General features: G+C 41.9%; 1 protein-coding gene across 1 annotated transcript; it reads left to right on the top strand.

The window, feature by feature from the left end:
- The first annotated feature begins 218 nt into the window (after positions 1–218).
- LOC139435680 (zinc finger protein 79-like) lies at positions 219–16,788 on the top strand. Its single transcript, XM_071206442.1, has 2 exons — positions 219–716; positions 15,220–16,788. Exons 1-2 carry the CDS (start codon positions 467–469, stop codon positions 16,140–16,142), a joined length of 1,173 nt encoding a protein of 390 aa, XP_071062543.1. The 5' UTR covers positions 219–466; the 3' UTR covers positions 16,143–16,788.
- The last annotated feature ends 331 nt before the right edge of the window (positions 16,789–17,119 follow it).

Below are 17,119 nucleotides of genomic sequence, written 5' to 3'. Positions count from 1 at the left end.
CTGCAACCTGTTAAGCTTAATGATGTTTATTTATTTTCCCTTTTTCCTTTATGATTATTTTCTGTTTGTTATATAAGTTATACGTTTTTTTTGGAAAGAGTGGTTTTATAATTGATCCAGTAGTAGGTGTTAAGGCAACGTCCGGATGCCAATCGTTATTAAAACCAAAAAGAAGAAATCCTTCCCGCTTTTATTTTGACGTCATCAAACCGCACCGGAAGTGAAGTTCCCAGCTCGTTCTAACCTGGATCGAGGTGGCGTCTCGTTGCTATGGTTCTCTCTCTCTCTGTGTTCCTGAGAAAGTGTGTGTGAGCTCCAACACTACTGATCCATCATCTGTGTGTTTGGATAAACCTCTGAATGGACTGTGTTCTCTTTTTTCTGGAGCGTTTACCTCGGACTACAGGAGCTAGCTTAGCCTGCTAGCTGGTAACACGTTATCAACACTAGTCAGATTGAGAGTTTGATGGAGAGAGAAACGGTGTGTTTAACGGAGTTTGCAGGAAAAGGTGATCTAGTAAACATGAGTAAAGTCCAAATGCTGCTGTCGTTGAAGAAGCAGCGACTCACTGCTGCTGCTGAAGATATATTTGCTCTGTTTGAAAAAACGATAGCAGAGCACGATGAGGAGCTGTCTCTTTCCAAAGAGGAGATCAAGAGACTCCAGAAACTACTGGACGTTGCGTTACAGCCTCAGCTTCGGATACACAGATCAGGTCTGTTCCCTTTTAGTCTTAATTAACACTTTACACTCTTCAGTCGCACTTTATTATCACATTAATAACTCTTTAGACCCTTTATCAGCACTTGCTGCAGGTAGTAGATCCTGAAGTAAAAGTCCAAACACCACATTGTGAAAATAGTTAAAGTACCTCATTCACATCTTATTTAAGTAAAAGTATGTAAGTATTATTAGACACATGTACTTTATTATAATAATTAAAATGTATTACGGAAGAGCAAACCTACCAAAACAAATATATTTATAAAAATACATACATTGAATAATATGCCATTTCATTTACTGATTTAAATATTTCCCATACATGTAGGCACTAGTTGGTTAAATGTGACATACATTGATACATTATTTTTAATGCGCTTCTTTATTCACCTTTTCTTGTTAACTGTGTAAAAGCAAATAAAAACAAATACTTTGGATTAATGAAAATTGTGAGAGAATAATTCATAAAGAAAGCAATGAATAAATATGTTCAATAATAAATTAAACACATCTACAATGTTACTTGATAAAGAATATGGGAACTAGTACAAAGGTCGTTAAGTAATAAATTCATGTAAAATCTCATCAATCAGTTATTGCCATAATGTATGTATGATGTGTATATATTAGGGCTGTCAGTCGATTAACATTTAATCGCGATTAATCGCATGAGTGTCCATAATTAATCGCAAATTAATCGCACATTTTTTATCTGTTCTAAATGTACCTTAGAGGAATATTTTTCAACATATGAGTGGACAAATATGCTTTATGCTAATGTTTATTATCATTTGAACAATGACACATATTCTCATGAATATTAAACACAACAACCTCTGAACATTACAAATATTCGCCTCAATTCAACCTGGAACCTCTCTCATACAATACAAATGGTGTGTGTGTGTGTGTGTGTGTGTGTGTGTGTGTGTGTGTGTGTGTGTGTGTGTGTGTGTGTGTGTGTGTGTGTGTGTGTGTGTGTGTGTGTGTGTGTGTGTGTGTGTGTGTGTGGTGTGTGTGTGTGTGTGTGTGTGTGTGTGTGTGTGTGTGTGTGTGTGTGTGTGTGTGTGTGTGTGTGTGCGCGTGTGTGAGAGAGAGATGGATCGTTGGAGCTATGTGCAACTCAAGGCATATGCTTGAATAATGTTGTGCGCACTATCTGTGCTGAGTGCTGACTTCTCCTCCAATGACCCGCTGTCTGGCTTCCTGCATAAAGTCAAGTGCTCGGCACAGTTGTGGCGAAATGTCGCTCCTCTGTTTTCATTTAAACAGCTCCTTATATCCGTTAGTGCAGCTAGCTAGCACCAGATGCTAACAACAACAATGCACGTAAGGTCTCTCTCTCGCTCGCTCGGGCCACACATACACACACCCTCCAGATGGCCAGTCGGTGCCTGCCGGTGAGCGTGGAAGTGTGGTCTGCTGCCACAAGCGGGCGGCAGGAGCGGGGCTGTCAGCATCAGCTTGTAGATGGTATTTTAAACTTGATGCGCTCTGAAACTACGGGGCGGCCGAGAACAAAAAATACACATGCGTTAATCGCGTTAAAATAATTAGTGGCGCACATTTTTTTTTGCGTTTTTTTTGACAGCCCTAGTGTATATATATATATATATATATATATATACAGAGAATATATATTTTGAGAGAGATCTACACGAGTATTAGACGCATCATTGCAGCAATTGGACCATGAAGGCCTAATTCACGCTGTCTCCTCTGGACAGTGCATGTTAAAGGTCCCATGTCATGCTTTTCCGGTGTGCTATGTAGCTTTTTCTGCAAATGGTCTGCAAAGTCACAAACCCTCAAAGTACACCCTGTAGCGAGTAAAACTCTAACACAGAACATACGTGCCTATTGTTACGACCCACCCTCTACTCCGTGGTAGTGGCTCGTGAGGAGACCCGCAACATAAAATAATACATGCAAAAACCAGTACTTGATAACGATCATTTATTGAAGTACATCCGTTTACTCACACAAGCAATCTGGCAAACGAAAAGAGGCCTGGAGGACTGGCCAAAAGAAACAAACAGAAGGAGGGAACCCGAGCCGGCCACACCACGGGCCGTAGGACCCAGAGTAGGGCTGTGGCGATACACTAATCTCACGATACGATACGATACACGATATTCAGCCAACGATACGATATATATATCACGATATTCAGCCAACGATACGATTCGATACGATTCGATATAAATCGATACACTTATATCATTTTCTGAAAGATTTTAAACGGACAGTGGGATTTTGGTGACATCTTGTGAGTGTTCCATTGACTTGGATTGAATTAATTCAACTGAAAACTGAAAGCATCCATTATACAATATATGGCTCTGACAGAGAGTCTCCAGCTTGCAAATACTGGACAAAATTAATCAAAAGATGTGGTGAGAAAATTAGTTTCATTTATTGAAACAGTGCAAACTCTAGCTGTAAAGTGCAGTATCACAATGGACAATGGAGAATTAAAAGGTGCAGCAGGTGGCGGAACACGGGGGATTTGAATGGGACTTGTTAGAAATTAAAATCAATGTTTTGATGGCATAAAGTACCATAAACATACCGTCAGTTTAAATGCTGTTTTATACTGAAAAACCAGAAGTTGTTGTGCACAACCAGTTGTTGAGCTTTTATTCTGAAAATCCTTCATCTCCGGTTAGCATTTAGCATGTGGCTAATATACAATTTCCTATAGAGGTGAATTTAGTAGCGATATGACACGGAGTGTTGCACACCGAAACCTACTGATTTCAACACTACAACTATAGACGTCGAGATATTATTATTGCTGAATATTAAATGAAGTTACAGTTTATTTGAATACGTTTGTTTACAGACGTGGGTAGCATGACACAACATTCGGAACTACCGGAAATGAAACCAGCCGTGAGGTATTTTTGGAGTATTGATTACAGCGTTTAAAATGTATTAAATGAAAAGTCATGAAAGAGATAAGGAGGAGAAAAGGCGTGTTTAGTTATATATTTAATGTGCAATGTCTGAATCCTCTGTAATGCGCAACAACGAACATTGGAGACGTGGAGGGCCGATCCCCAGCAGCGCCAACCGGCCCACAGGGAGGATTCAGCAGAGGATATTTAACAGCTGGAAAGGTGGAGCTCGCTCTCTTCCCTTCGCTCACGAGAGCCAGAACACAGCTGTTTTTCTGACTGAACCATCTTCTGCTTGTAACATTACCGCGCTTTTTATTAATTAAAGTATACATTTGAACATTCTCAGAGACTCACTTAGTCTCCTTTTTAAAGCTTCTCTCCTGGACGCGAGTATAACGAACACAGTTATCAGACTTAATGTATCGATACCCGCGGCTGAAATATCGATACGTTCTCGGAAAATTTAATATCGATATATATCGCAAGATCGATTAAATTGCACAGCCCTAACCCAGAGTTTCCCTTCCCTAACCAGAAATCAAATAAATACCCTATGGGAAACTAAATAAAGCTGCAGAAACTGGACTACCAGGTCCCCCAGGCTAAACATAAAAAACATCAGCAGATAAATGGTCTACAGCTCAAAAGTAGCAGAGAGATAATTAAAGACGAGTGTCTCCCGGCATTAGGATAGGCGAGACCTCCTTCTCCTTCAGTTTCTCCTTATAATACGGCTGAGTGGAATGAGTTACGCCTGGGCGGAGACAGAGCCAGGGGCAGACCAGGTGCACTGAGACAGAAAAGACAACAGGGTAGCACATAACGTCAATGCTGCCCCAGAACGCCTCGTTGGAGATTTTTCCATGTTTTCCTTCCAGTGCATACTGTCGTAACGAAGTCCAAATGGACCAATCCGCGGAGCTCCGCGCACACACACACACACACACACACACACACACACACACACACACACACACACACACACACACACACACTCAACCTTATATTTTCTCAGCCGCTGTGCTGCGCGGAGCTCCGTACACCAACGCACTCAGAGCCCAGGCTGAGCTCCGCGGTGTCTCGCTGTCTCGCAGACCCCACGCAGCGACCATGAAACGACACCAGTAATCCAGCTCACACTGTCTGCTCAAAGGGCGGAGCAGCGAGCCACGCAACGTCCCGCCAACACAGCATCCAGACCCCACGCAGCGTTCTCATCTGTTTGTCACTACTGGTGTCATTTTCTGGTTGCTAACAAACGCCATTGTAAAACATAAACACTGATGTTCAGCTGTAACGGTGGTGGACTCATCAAAACAGAGTGGGCGAGTTGACCAATCAGAGCACAGTGGGCTCATAGGAAGGGGGGGGCAGGAGCTCCAACAAGGCATGTCAGTGTGAGAAAAAGTTTTTAGAGAGTACTTGTCCATGGACAAGTGAGTTTAGCAATTTACTTGTCCGAATACATTTTTCACTTGTCCAGAATGGACAGAAATTCTTCTTCGTCATCGTATTTTACATTTTCCCACGGTTTTTATGACACCGCTAACGTAAGTGAGCGGTAAGATTTTACTGCATCACACATAGGGTTGGGTATCGTTTGGATCGTTTTTTTTTGGATTCCGGTTATTTTTGGTTCTCGATTCCGGTTCTTTGAGAGGGTAAGTCCCATGACAAACTGGGAGAAAAATATATTTATGAAAACATTAAGTCAAATCTGTATTCCTATTTACAAATCACTTCATACTGTTTAATTTCTTACGGTTATTGAATACAATTATATAAAAATAATCTCTGCATTGTTTAGTTAGTTCTAAGTGGTGCAGTTTGAGAATGTACAATTGGCCCAGTGTCCTCTGATGTTACACTGCAACCTGCCTGTGAGACAGAGTCCAACCACACATGTCCAACACATAGGACATAACCTAATAATAATAATAATAATGACACATTAGATGTATAGCCTAGCACTTTTCTACAACTCAAAGACGCTTGCAGGCTTACACATGTCCTGCAATACACATGCTGCAGCTGCCCAGCTGCTCACTGTTTGTAAAAGTAAATAAATAGTATTTTAATTTCAATAATGTACTTTCTATACCCTGCTTCATAAACAATACTGACATCCCTGTGCTCCTCCGAGTCTGGGGGTCCGGGGATGTGAGGAGAGCGCGAGGACACAGACAGGGAGGCTGCTTTACTTCATAAAGGAAATGGTGGTCAATATTAACAACATAGGACGTTATAAACGCTTTTAATTAACCTTTCATTACGTGTTTAGAGAAAGAACCTACGCCCGTTTGACCCACGCTGAGGCTGTTAAACGGAAGCAGTCCGATGGTAGAGAGAGAGAGAGCGAGACCTTGAGGAGAGAGAGGAGCCGAGAGAGGAACGAGGAGAGTAGAGAGAGATGAGAGAGTAATGAGGAGGAGAGAGAAGAGGGAGGAAGAGAAGAGAGGAGGAGATGAGAGAGAGAGAGAGAGAGAGAGAGTCCGCGGGGCCTCGCCTCCTGTCCTCACAACTCTTATTAATCCCGGTACCGGACAATTGTTATTTGTTCCTACTCGGAACCGAGTTTTGCTTCCCAACCCTGCCACTGTGCTACACTTCCCCACCCCGCCCGCCCCAGTCTAACTGTACAGAAAACGGCGAGATGCATTTCCTTAGGAATCGACAAGAAGAACCGAAACTAACACTTCTAAACAAACAATGGCGGACACGTACAATTTGCGAATGAGTTTTGCCTTTTGTAAACTGAATTTATCAATAATTTGTCAATAAATCAGGCCGAAAAACGCCACTTGTCCGCCGGACAAGTCAATTGAAAGATCTACTTGTCCGATATTGTAAATAACACGTCCCGGACGGTGGGACGTGTACTTTTTCGCACACTGCATGTAGGACAGAGAGTGAATACACATACTATACAGCAGGCATCCTCAAAGTCCGGACTCCGGTCCGGATCCGGACCGAACCACAACTGTCTCTGGACTCTGAGCAAATTATACTTTTCATATGTATTATCTGTGTTATCTGCGAAACATCGCCACAAGGCAACGAGTCAAAATGATCCGCTATGTCCATAGACTGCAAACAGCGCTCTGCATGTCCTGTTCCACTGTCTGCGCATTGGTCCAATCACATTCAGCATCCCGTCAGCATTTTTCCCCCCCAAACAATCTGCGAATCAGAGGCACAGTAGGGCGGGTCTTCGCCAAATGCGGGTGGGAAAAATGTGTGTGTCTCTTTCAACCTGTCTGACACCCTAAAAATAGGCCTTGACACCCCAGCTGCCACCCCAGTTGGCAGCTTTGTTTTGAAAGAAAAGTTGTGCGGTCTACACTGACAGAGAAAAGACTGTCAGTTTGGCTGTACTCAGCATTGAATCAACGAACTAAAGCTGTTGATCTGAATACGTTTGTGAGGCGTTTTGCTGAACAAAATGGTAATCGCCGCATTCAGCTGCAATAGACATGTCAACTTGATGCTCTGCTCACGGATGAGCATACAAAACTATTAAGATGATGACCTTACGTGTGTAAATATATATTTTTCTTTGAGGGGGTCTGCCTCCAAAAAACAGTTTGAAGTCCTGAGAAAGTCAAATAAGACGGTGTGTAAAACTACACTGCCCAGCCAAAAAAAGTAATCACTTTGATTTAACTAGGCCAGTAGGTAAGGGCATTCCACTGGATAATAACTGAAGTATAAAAGAATGCATGACTGAAGTGATGGAGACCATGTTGAAGGCAAACAAAAAGAGGAAATAACAGGTAAAATCAATCAAATCCCCCTCTCAGATTCCACAGCAACCAGAAGAACATAAATACTGGCTGGTGATTTGATTAATCAGCTTTGTGATGGAATAAAAAATGCACAGTGCATTTCCTTAGCTGTGGGTGAGTCCACTGACATTGCTCAGTTGCTGGTGTTTGTGAGTTGTTATGATGAGGCAAAGGGGGAGTTTGTTGAAGATGTGTTTGGCCTGACGAACCTCAGTGGACACTAGGGCTGTCCCGAATACCATTTTTCGGGCTCCGGATATTCGGTAGTAATCAGCAGCGAATATTCGGTGCGGAGAGAATCTTTTTCATAATACGCTCCGAGACACCTGAGAACACGCTGTTAAGCAGAAGCGCAGAAAGAGCATACTATTACGATTTATATTTATTTATTGTCTCAGTACTCGCATACATTAAAACTAAATGTGTCCTCTGCATTTAATCCAGCCGCAGCGCAGCGCCCGGGGACCAAATCTGGTTCCAAATTCCGTCTATAACGTTTTACAACCTGAAGATACAAAACACATATTTCTGTTATAACAACAATACTTTTAATAACAATAATAACAATAACTAATAATAATAGCCGTAACAGTAGGCCTAACAGGGTAATACTTGTTACCGATACAGTAAACAGTATTTAAATAAATGAAGAACGAAAAATAAATGAACGAACTGTATGCCAATAATTGCCTTAGCCCCAGATGTTCCCACATTGCTCCTATTATTTTCACTATTCGGATAGTGTAACGTTACTGTTTAAACGGCGGATAAAGCAGCTTCATCATGGCAACTTGACACCAGCTAAGCTAAGCTAGGCTAGTACTTACAGCATGCGGTGACTTTTCAGAGTTGTTGTGCCACCGTGGTAGGCCAGTTTCTTGTCGCATATTTGGCACACTGCCTTCTTCTTACCGTCGTCCAATTTAAAATGGTCCCACACAGCTGAAGTCTTCGGCATTTTGTGTTCAGGTGTGTGAAACGAGGTGAAGCGAGGTGAAGCGTGCCGTTTGTGTTCGTGACTGTGAGTGAACGCGATGTCAGGAGCACAGGCTGAGATTGTATATATTTCCGCATTTTAACAGTGCAATTCAAAAGTATAAATATAGTATAAGAATATGGCAATTCACCTTTATTGATAGCATACATTTAGGAAAAAAAAAATTTGTTTTCTAAAAAAAAAAATAAACGAATATCCGAATAATGAAATTGAAACCCGAATAGTTGGCCAACGAACGAATATTCGAATAGTCGAATATTCGGGTACAGCCCTAGTGGACACACAAGGGGGCAAGACATTTATAAAGCAATAATGGGAATGCTGAACGAAAGAGGGTGCAGCTGCCTTTATTCATAACTGTGCAGCTCTTACACTGCGACTCTGATGGCCCCTACGCATGGCGGCGTGCGTTGCCGCTTGGTGGTGGGCGTGTCTTGAGCTTGGAGAGTCAACGCGAGCAGCCCGTCCAACAACCAACCACATGAATGGTTGGTTGTTGTCAAGTCATGTCTGTCAAGACAACAACAAGGATCCATTTGGACATGGGTAAGTGTAAATATTACAGTAATAGTGTACTGGCAATATGTGGGGAATACCGCGAAAATGAACAATAGGTTTATTGATATATATTTTTTATCGATAGTCATGAACTTTTTATTGGAACAAAATAGACTCTCCCTTAGCAAACGTTTACTCTGTGTTAACGTTATGTTGGTGTTTAAAAGTGAGATTACATGTGTAGATGATTAAATTAATCATTTATTCGTCCCACAACGGAGACATTTACAGTGACATGTTTTTGCCATCGATTATTTTATCATACTGTTCTGTACAGATGAGACTTTGTCATAGATTTATTTATATGTGTGCCTGTTATTATTTTACCGTCCTGTACAGATGAGACTTTGTAATCAGATGTAGCCTTTGTATATGTGTGTCTGTGATTTTATACTGAATGTAAAGTAACTGGAAATACTAATCGCGATTAATCGCAAATTAATGGCACATTTTTGATCTGTTCTAAATGTACCTTAGAGGAATATTTTTCAAGTTTGTAATACTCTTATCAACATATGAGTGGACAAATATGCTTTATGCTAATGTTTATTATCATTTGAACAATGACAAATATTAAACACAACAACCTCTGAACATTACAAATAATCGCCTCAATTCAACTTGGAACCTCTCTCATACAATAATACAATACAAATTGTGTGTGTGTGTGTGTGTGTGTGTGTGTGTGTGTGTGTGTGTGTGTGTGTGTGTGTGTGTGTGTGTGTGTGTGTGTGTGTGTGTGTGTGTGTGTGTGTGTGTGTGTGTGTGTGTGTGTGTGTGTGTGTGTGTGTGTGTGTGTGTGTGTTAGAACGTATAAAAGTTAGCGCTGAGCTTCAGTGTGCAATGGTTCAAACCAACAGATAAAGCCAGGAATCTAGGTGTAGTCATGGACTCTGACCTGAGTTCCAACAGTCACATTAAAACAGTTACTAAATCAGCCTACTATCACCTAAAGAATATATCTAGGATTAAAAGATTAATGTCACAGCAGGATTTGGAAAAACTTGTCCATGCCTTTATCTTCAGTAGACTCGACTACTGCAATGGTGTCTTCACAGGTCTCACTAAAAAATCTATTAGAAAGCTGCAGCTGATTCAGAACGCCGCTGCTCGAGTCCTCACTAACACTAAGAAAGTGGATCAAAGAATAGATTTCAAAATATTGCTGCTGGTTTATAAAGCACTGAATGGTTTAGGCCCAAAATACATTACTGACCTCCTGCTAAACTATGAACCATCCAGATCTCTCAGGTCTTCAGGCACTGGCCAGCTTTCTATCCCCAGAGTCAGAACTAAACATGGAGAAGCAGCGTTCAGTTATTATGCTCCAGACATCTGGAACAAACTCCCAGAAACCTGCAGGTCCGCTCCACCTCTGACTACTTTTAAATCCAGGCTGAAGACTTTTCTTTTTGTCGCTGCTTTTAATTGAACTATTCATATCTTAAACTGCACTGTAACTTTTATCTATGTATTTTTTCTTTTAATGTTTATTTTATTAGCTTTTCTTTTTTAATGCTTAAAGAGCCTGTGACACCATCCCAACAACTGTTGTGCAATGAAATATTGGGCTACTAGTAATCTCGAACCGTCAGTTTAAAAAAGAAAAAGCGATACCGTTTCGTTAAATATCAATAATTTCGAACATCGCGGGGAAATTCCTTCACTCATTTTGAAGTTTTGGGGGAAGCCGGAAGTGACGTCAATGCGGGAACGCTTCGAGAGCCAAACACGGACAAAGTGTGTTGTCATGCGTAGAAATGGTGAATTACTGAGTTTAGGCACGTTAATAACGTTTTAATGAAGTTGACTACAGTATATTCATATTTGTCAGTGCTTTCATGTCAATTCGGCGATATAAACATAAATGATCGTGGTGAAGATGATGATTACATTAGGATTACAAATCGGGAGTGAGAGCTGCTGAATTTCCTCCCGTCGGATGTGATATAAAAACAAATCGATTATTTTTGTGGTTATAAACTCAAGTGGATGAAACTACATTTATTAGTGCTTTCATGTCAATTCGGCGAACATATTATACATTAAATGATGAGTGAGGATGATGATTAAAAATCGTTTGTTTGAGCCGGTCTGCATTTACTGATGAGAAAACAAACCGATGCTTTTTGTAGTTGTAGTACACCAACAACGTGGATTAAACGTGTGGTTTTTTACCACAATGTTGGGGAAATTAATGGATAAAATGCACGGATTATTATTATTATTCCCACTCCGATCGGGACACTAGGTCCACCGTTTCCCCGCAGCGAGGCTCCCCACGTTGACAGTTTACGTGGGCTGGGTGCAGTGGCGGACTGTGGGTGCAGTGGCGGACTGGCCATCGGGACGAATCCCGATGGGCCGGTACCGAAGTGGGCCGGTCGGATAAGTAACTAGCACATCCCCCATAGGCGGCGCGTGAGGCTCAGGTTTGAGAAGGCTAAATAACTTATTTTACCTGACGCTGCCCGCCTCCGGCGTCTATAGAAAAGAGATCCACTCAGTGTGCGGTGTTTAAATCTCTCAAGTCATATTACAGGATAAAGGAAATACAGTTTAAACTGCCGTATGCAGAGAAGACGCCGACGTGTCGCACTTATCATTCATATTACATCATCAATCAGATCATCGATCATATAATATCATAATATATCATATATTTCCTTATCTGAGTCAGCTTCTCCAGCCTCATCTGGCCGTGCAACACTCACAGTGTCACAGACTGTATGCAGAAGTATTATTTAACACATTATGTTGACGAAACACTCGAGACAAATGTAATGAAAGTCAGATCCACTCGTGTCTTAGACGTGAACGCGCTCTCAGCTGGAGAGAGAAACCCTGGCTTGATTTACCGAGTTGATAACCAGCGTCGTAGGACCGCTTAGCGAGATCTCGTTTGTTAGTTTGTTGTTGTTAGTTTGTTTGTTACTCAAACATATCCAGGGTCTGTTGAACTGGCTTCGTAGTACAGGGCACAGGTGGCTAGCAGCGCTAATGTCAAAGACACAGACATTATACATTATATTTGTATTTTACATCCCCACTCCCCCCGTTGACAGCTTACTAGCGGTACCGAAGTGGGCCGGTCGTGAGACCCGGGATGATTGTTAGTCCCATTCCACCACTGGCTACATGACCATATGATCGCCCATATTGACGCACCTCATTCCTAAACTTAGAAGATACAACATAAACCGATCCTTCAGCCTCATATGAGCTCTCAGACACGTTCAACATGAACCTGTCATCGCTGTCTGAGCTTGCTGCTGTGTGCGCCGTCGTGCGTTTACATCTGACTGTATATATATAAAGGTTTACATGCAGATGCTGGGATCCTGGACGGTGCAGCTGGAGCGCTGTGCCCGCAATGACGTCACCCATCATTTGGCGGGACTTGAAGAATCCCAGAGAAGATCCAGAAAATTGTCAACATTGAAGGCAGATTAATGGTTATCAAAGTACAAATATCCAAAATCAGTTCAGTAACGGTTTTCAAGGGGACAATATGTACTCAAATTGATGGGTTTGGATGATGGGGGAAAACCGTGTCACAGGCTCTTTAATGTCTTTCATTTTTTGTAAAGCACTTTGAATTGCCTTGTGTTGAAAAGTGCTATATAAATAAACTTGCTGTGTGTGTGTGTGTGTGTGTGTGTGTGTGTGTGTGTGTGTGTGTGTGTGTGTGTGTGTGTGTGTGTGTGTGTGTGTGTGTGTGTGTGTGTGTGTGTGTGTGTGTGTGTGTGTGTGTGTGTGTGTGTGTGTGTGTGTGTGTGTGTGGTGTGTGTGTGTGTGTGTGTGTGTGTGTGTGTGTGTGTGTGTGTGTGTGTGTGTGTGTGTGTGTGTGTGTGCGTGAGTGAGTGAGTGAGTGAGTGAGTGAGTGAGTGAGTGAGTGAGTGAGTGAGTGAGTGAGTGAGTGAGTGAGTGAGTGAGTGAGTGAGTGAGTGAGTGAGTGAGTGAGTGAGTGAGTGAGTGAGTGAGTGAGTGAGAGAGATCGAGAGAGACTCCTTCTCCAACCTCCCAAACTTTAATTGTATGTGTGCATTGTTATTTGTGCTTGAGCAACATTTTACTTGAACTTTATTTCAATGAAATTAGTTGTAATTATTGTCCTACATTTGAATTTGTTTTACAGAGAGGTTTCACAGCTGCCTGGGCCTAGTGACCCACAGGCGGCGTTTATCCAGCAGCCAGAACATCCATCTGTGCCGGCCCCCAGGTCAAGATCTACTGTGGCTCAAGGGCCTTCACCAGAGCCATCACCACCAAGGACCATCAGACCAGCATCACTACAGCTGCCTCCACCTCCATCTGCGGCTGCCAACAGGTCAAGATATACCTCAGCACAAAGGCTCCACCACAGCCATCACCTTCAACCCAGCCAGCAAGGAGGTGTCGTGGAGGTCTTGTATAGCACTTGTACACCCCACCTACACAGCAGCCCATGCACCATCACCCCCACCTACACAGCAGCCAGACCCACTGTTTTGGAAGACAGACAAAGACCTTGACACTGTCTTGACATTTATAATGAAGAGTTGGTTGAAAGTTCTGATGTTCAATATTGTAAATAGTTCGATTTTCCAGTTTCTTATATTTATATAAATAGTTGGTTGAAAAAAACATATTTATAATAAATTGTTGGTTGAAAAAAAAAGGTTGAATGCTCAATTTGTATTTGTACACATCACATGAACCTTGGTATGTAATATGAAGTCATTATTCAGTCCTAATGTATCTCAGTCCCTGCTGTGGTGAAAGTAGAGTGATAAACACCTATTTTACTCAAAATTCGAATTTAATTTTTTTCATTTTAGACATGAATTTACAGAGTAAATTTGTGTTTTCACAAGAGTTTTGAAGATTTTCTGAAAATCGGATATCAAATTTCAAGCTTTTGAGCTACTTATCTCATCAAACAGTGCTCTAAGGTGAGTAATATGCATATATAGCAATACCAGAGACTGTCCTGAACATTTTGATATGTTACACATGTTAGAAGAAATACATTTAAAAGGTGATTTAAGAAAACATCTAAAAATCGAGAAAATACCCTTACCCCCTAAACGCACCAGGAGCGTCTGCGCCGTGTTACGGCCACGCCGCGTTACGGCCGCGCCGCGTTACGGCCGTGCCGCGTTACGGCCGCGCCGCGTTACGGCCGCGCCGCGTTACGTTACATGTGCCCATGTTGCAAAGACTGGACAAAGAAAGAAAACATCAGGCAAAAATCTGTATTTTAAACACCTTCCACAACTTGGAAAGAGACACCCAACACCAGCAACATTGGCAGCCCATTGACCATCCCCCCGCCACTCAACATTCCATTCACACCTCCAGGCCAGTAGCCTTTCGTCCAAGTGTACCCCAACCCCCACACGCCCAATCAACACCTACAAGGCCATCAGACATGCTGTCCTCCAGCAGTAGCTCAGCATGGCAGGAGTCTTTTTACGAACAATTGTAGTTGAGCAATTGAGTTCATTGTTCTTTTACTGTAAATAGTTACTTTTTTGTGTTGATTGTTTATATTTGATGTTTCTGTAAAATGTTGTTTGGGGTGAAATTGTTAAAAATAAAACGTTTATTAAATTTGTGGTCAGTGATTTATTGTCTGTGAAATGTGCATTTTACCTAAGTGCAACAGCCAGTCTCTGCTTGGGTTCAATGGCAGCTCTGTAATGTGTGGATTGTCTGGTCAGTTCAGGGTCCAGGAGGGACAGCAGTTCATCCATCTGCTCTGCACTCATCCGAAAATATTGGTGATGTGGTGATCACGAGGTGATGAAAATCACCTTGTTGTCTCCTTTGCTGGTTGCCCCCCCCCCCCCAGACGCTCCTGGTGCGTTTAGGGGGTTAGACTCCAGAGGGTTAACTAGATAATTCCATATGTGTTCTTGACTGGAACATGCACAGCAGTAAAATGCAAGGATTTTAATTTGTAACAAGAGTATTTTAATTTTATACTGTAGGCGTAGTGTATCTCTGAACAATCCCAAATACAATTCCTTCTTTACATTGCAGCTAGTGCTACGCCAGAATAAAAAACCCTTTTTCATTTTTAACTGGAAGTGGAAAGAGGGTGGGCTACATAAGGTGAATTGAGACAACAGAAATACACAATAGGCGGGACTAAGAAAGATAAGGCATTAATTAGGGCTGCAAAATGTCTCCCATTGTAATGGTGATTAGATTTTTAAATGCTAACACTTAACAGTTTGTTCTGACTGTGTTTCCTGTTTCCTGCAGATCTCCAGCTGCTGGTGGTGGTTAAAGAAGAACTTCTCCCTGACCAGCAGGAGTGGAGCACCAGTCTGGAACAGGAGGACCCAAAGCCCACCCCACACATTAAGCAGGAACAGGAGGAACTCACGATCAGTCAGGAGGGAGAGCAGCTTCAGGAGCTGGAGGAGGCTGATATCACCAAGTCCACTTTCACTCCTGACCCTGTGAAGAGTGAAGATGATAAAGAGAAACCTCAGTCCTCACAGCCTCATCAAAGACAAACTGAACACATGGAAACAGAAGCTGATGGAGATGACTGTCGAGGACCAGAACCAGCCAGGAACTCAGATCCAGAGAGCAGTTTACAACCAAAGACTGAACCTGACACTGGAGACTCTTCTGAACCTGACACTGAAGACAGTGCTGATTGGAAAGAGACCATAGAACATACATCAGGCTCAAACTCACTGAAAAATAGACATGAATCTGTCAGTGATCCACAACGTAGTGCTGAAAATAAACCATTCAGCTGCTCAGTCTGTAAGCAAGCTCTTTCACAGAGTGGACATTTAAAGGCACACATGAGAAGACACACAGGAGAGAAGCCACACAGCTGCTCAGTCTGTAAGAAAGCTTTTTCACAGAGTGGAAGTTTAAAGTCACACATGAGAAGACACACAGGAGAGAAGCCATTCACCTGTACAGTCTGTAAGAAAGCTTTTTCACATCGTGGAAGTTTAAAGGCACACATGAAAATCCACACAGGAGAGAAACCATTTAGCTGCTCATTTTGTACCAAATCTTTTGTGCAGAGTGGAAGTTTAAAGTCACACATGAGAATCCACACAGGAGAGAAACCATTCACCTGTACAGTCTGTAAGAAAGCTTTTTCACATAGTGGAAATTTAAAGGAACACATGAAAATCCACACAGGAGAGGAAAAATAGAGCTGCAATGTTTGTGACAAAAGATTTAAATGGCATAATCGTTTCAAAAGACACAAGTGTGTTGGTCGTCAGCTGCTTCTCAAGGGAATACATTTGTCTACTTTGTTTCCTGATGACCTACTGCCGTTACATGTAATGCGTTACTCCCTAAGCCTGATTTCACCCACCTGCAACCGATTCGCGAATAATCACACATGTTCATTTCTTTGACCCCTAAACTCAACTATTTCTTGTTTAATAATCGTTACATCTCCTCAGGACCAAGTTCCTGTGTCCTGCATTTCACCTGCTGATCACCCACTGCTCATTTAAGGTGGACTGACCTTTACAAGGGACCAGCTTGTCTTAGTGTCTTAATGCAAACGTTTTGTAAAGTGATGCTAGACCAAAAACGTGCTGTTGGGTTGTGTGCTCTCTGCAGGACGGTGTCTGTACTCAAAGATTGTTTATGAAATCAGAGCTTCACTCTGTTTTTGTTGTCTAAACAACGCCAACAGAGCGATATGTCTTCTTTCCAGCAGATGGCATACATGTTACATCATCCAGTTCAACTGTCATCCACATATTAATGATTCAAAACAGCAATGTTAAAGATATGGCTAGTAATTGACTATTTCAACAGAGTGTGAAGAGGTTACAGTCTTGAGGCCATGTCCAATATGTTTATGTTTTGTTTGATTAAATCTACTGAAATGAGCATTCAATGACTAAATTATTCTTAATTACTGTCATTACACCATGGGTTTGCATTGCAATATTAGAACGCATAAAACCCAACTTTATTTCTTCCAAGTTGCGGGTGTTCATTGTTTAGAAGTCCGCTGTGTTTCATCCAAGCTTCCACTTCGTTCTCCGATAATGCTGAAAGTATCTGTTGTATGCTTTACCTGCTCCAGTAACTTAGAACTTCCTATCTCAACATGTATCCTTTTATTCCAATTTAAAAAAAAGACTTACATTTTTGCTGCCAATTATTG

Source organism: Pseudochaenichthys georgianus, chromosome 17 (assembly GCF_902827115.2).
Source record: "Pseudochaenichthys georgianus chromosome 17, fPseGeo1.2, whole genome shotgun sequence".
In the NCBI taxonomy this organism is placed as follows: domain Eukaryota; kingdom Metazoa; phylum Chordata; class Actinopteri; order Perciformes; family Channichthyidae; genus Pseudochaenichthys; species Pseudochaenichthys georgianus.
The sequence above is the reverse complement of the archived record's forward strand: the minus strand, read 5'-3'. Positions and strand labels throughout refer to the sequence as shown.

Excerpts from the sequence above, each read along its gene's own strand:
- LOC139435680 (XM_071206442.1), top strand. The coding sequence starts at position 467 with ATGGAGAGAGAAACGGTGTGTTTAACGGAGTTTGCAGGAAAAGGTGAT. Across the intron at positions 717-15,219 it reads GCTTCGGATACACAGATCAG|ATCTCCAGCTGCTGGTGGTG; the intron begins GTCTGTTCCCTT and ends TGTTTCCTGCAG.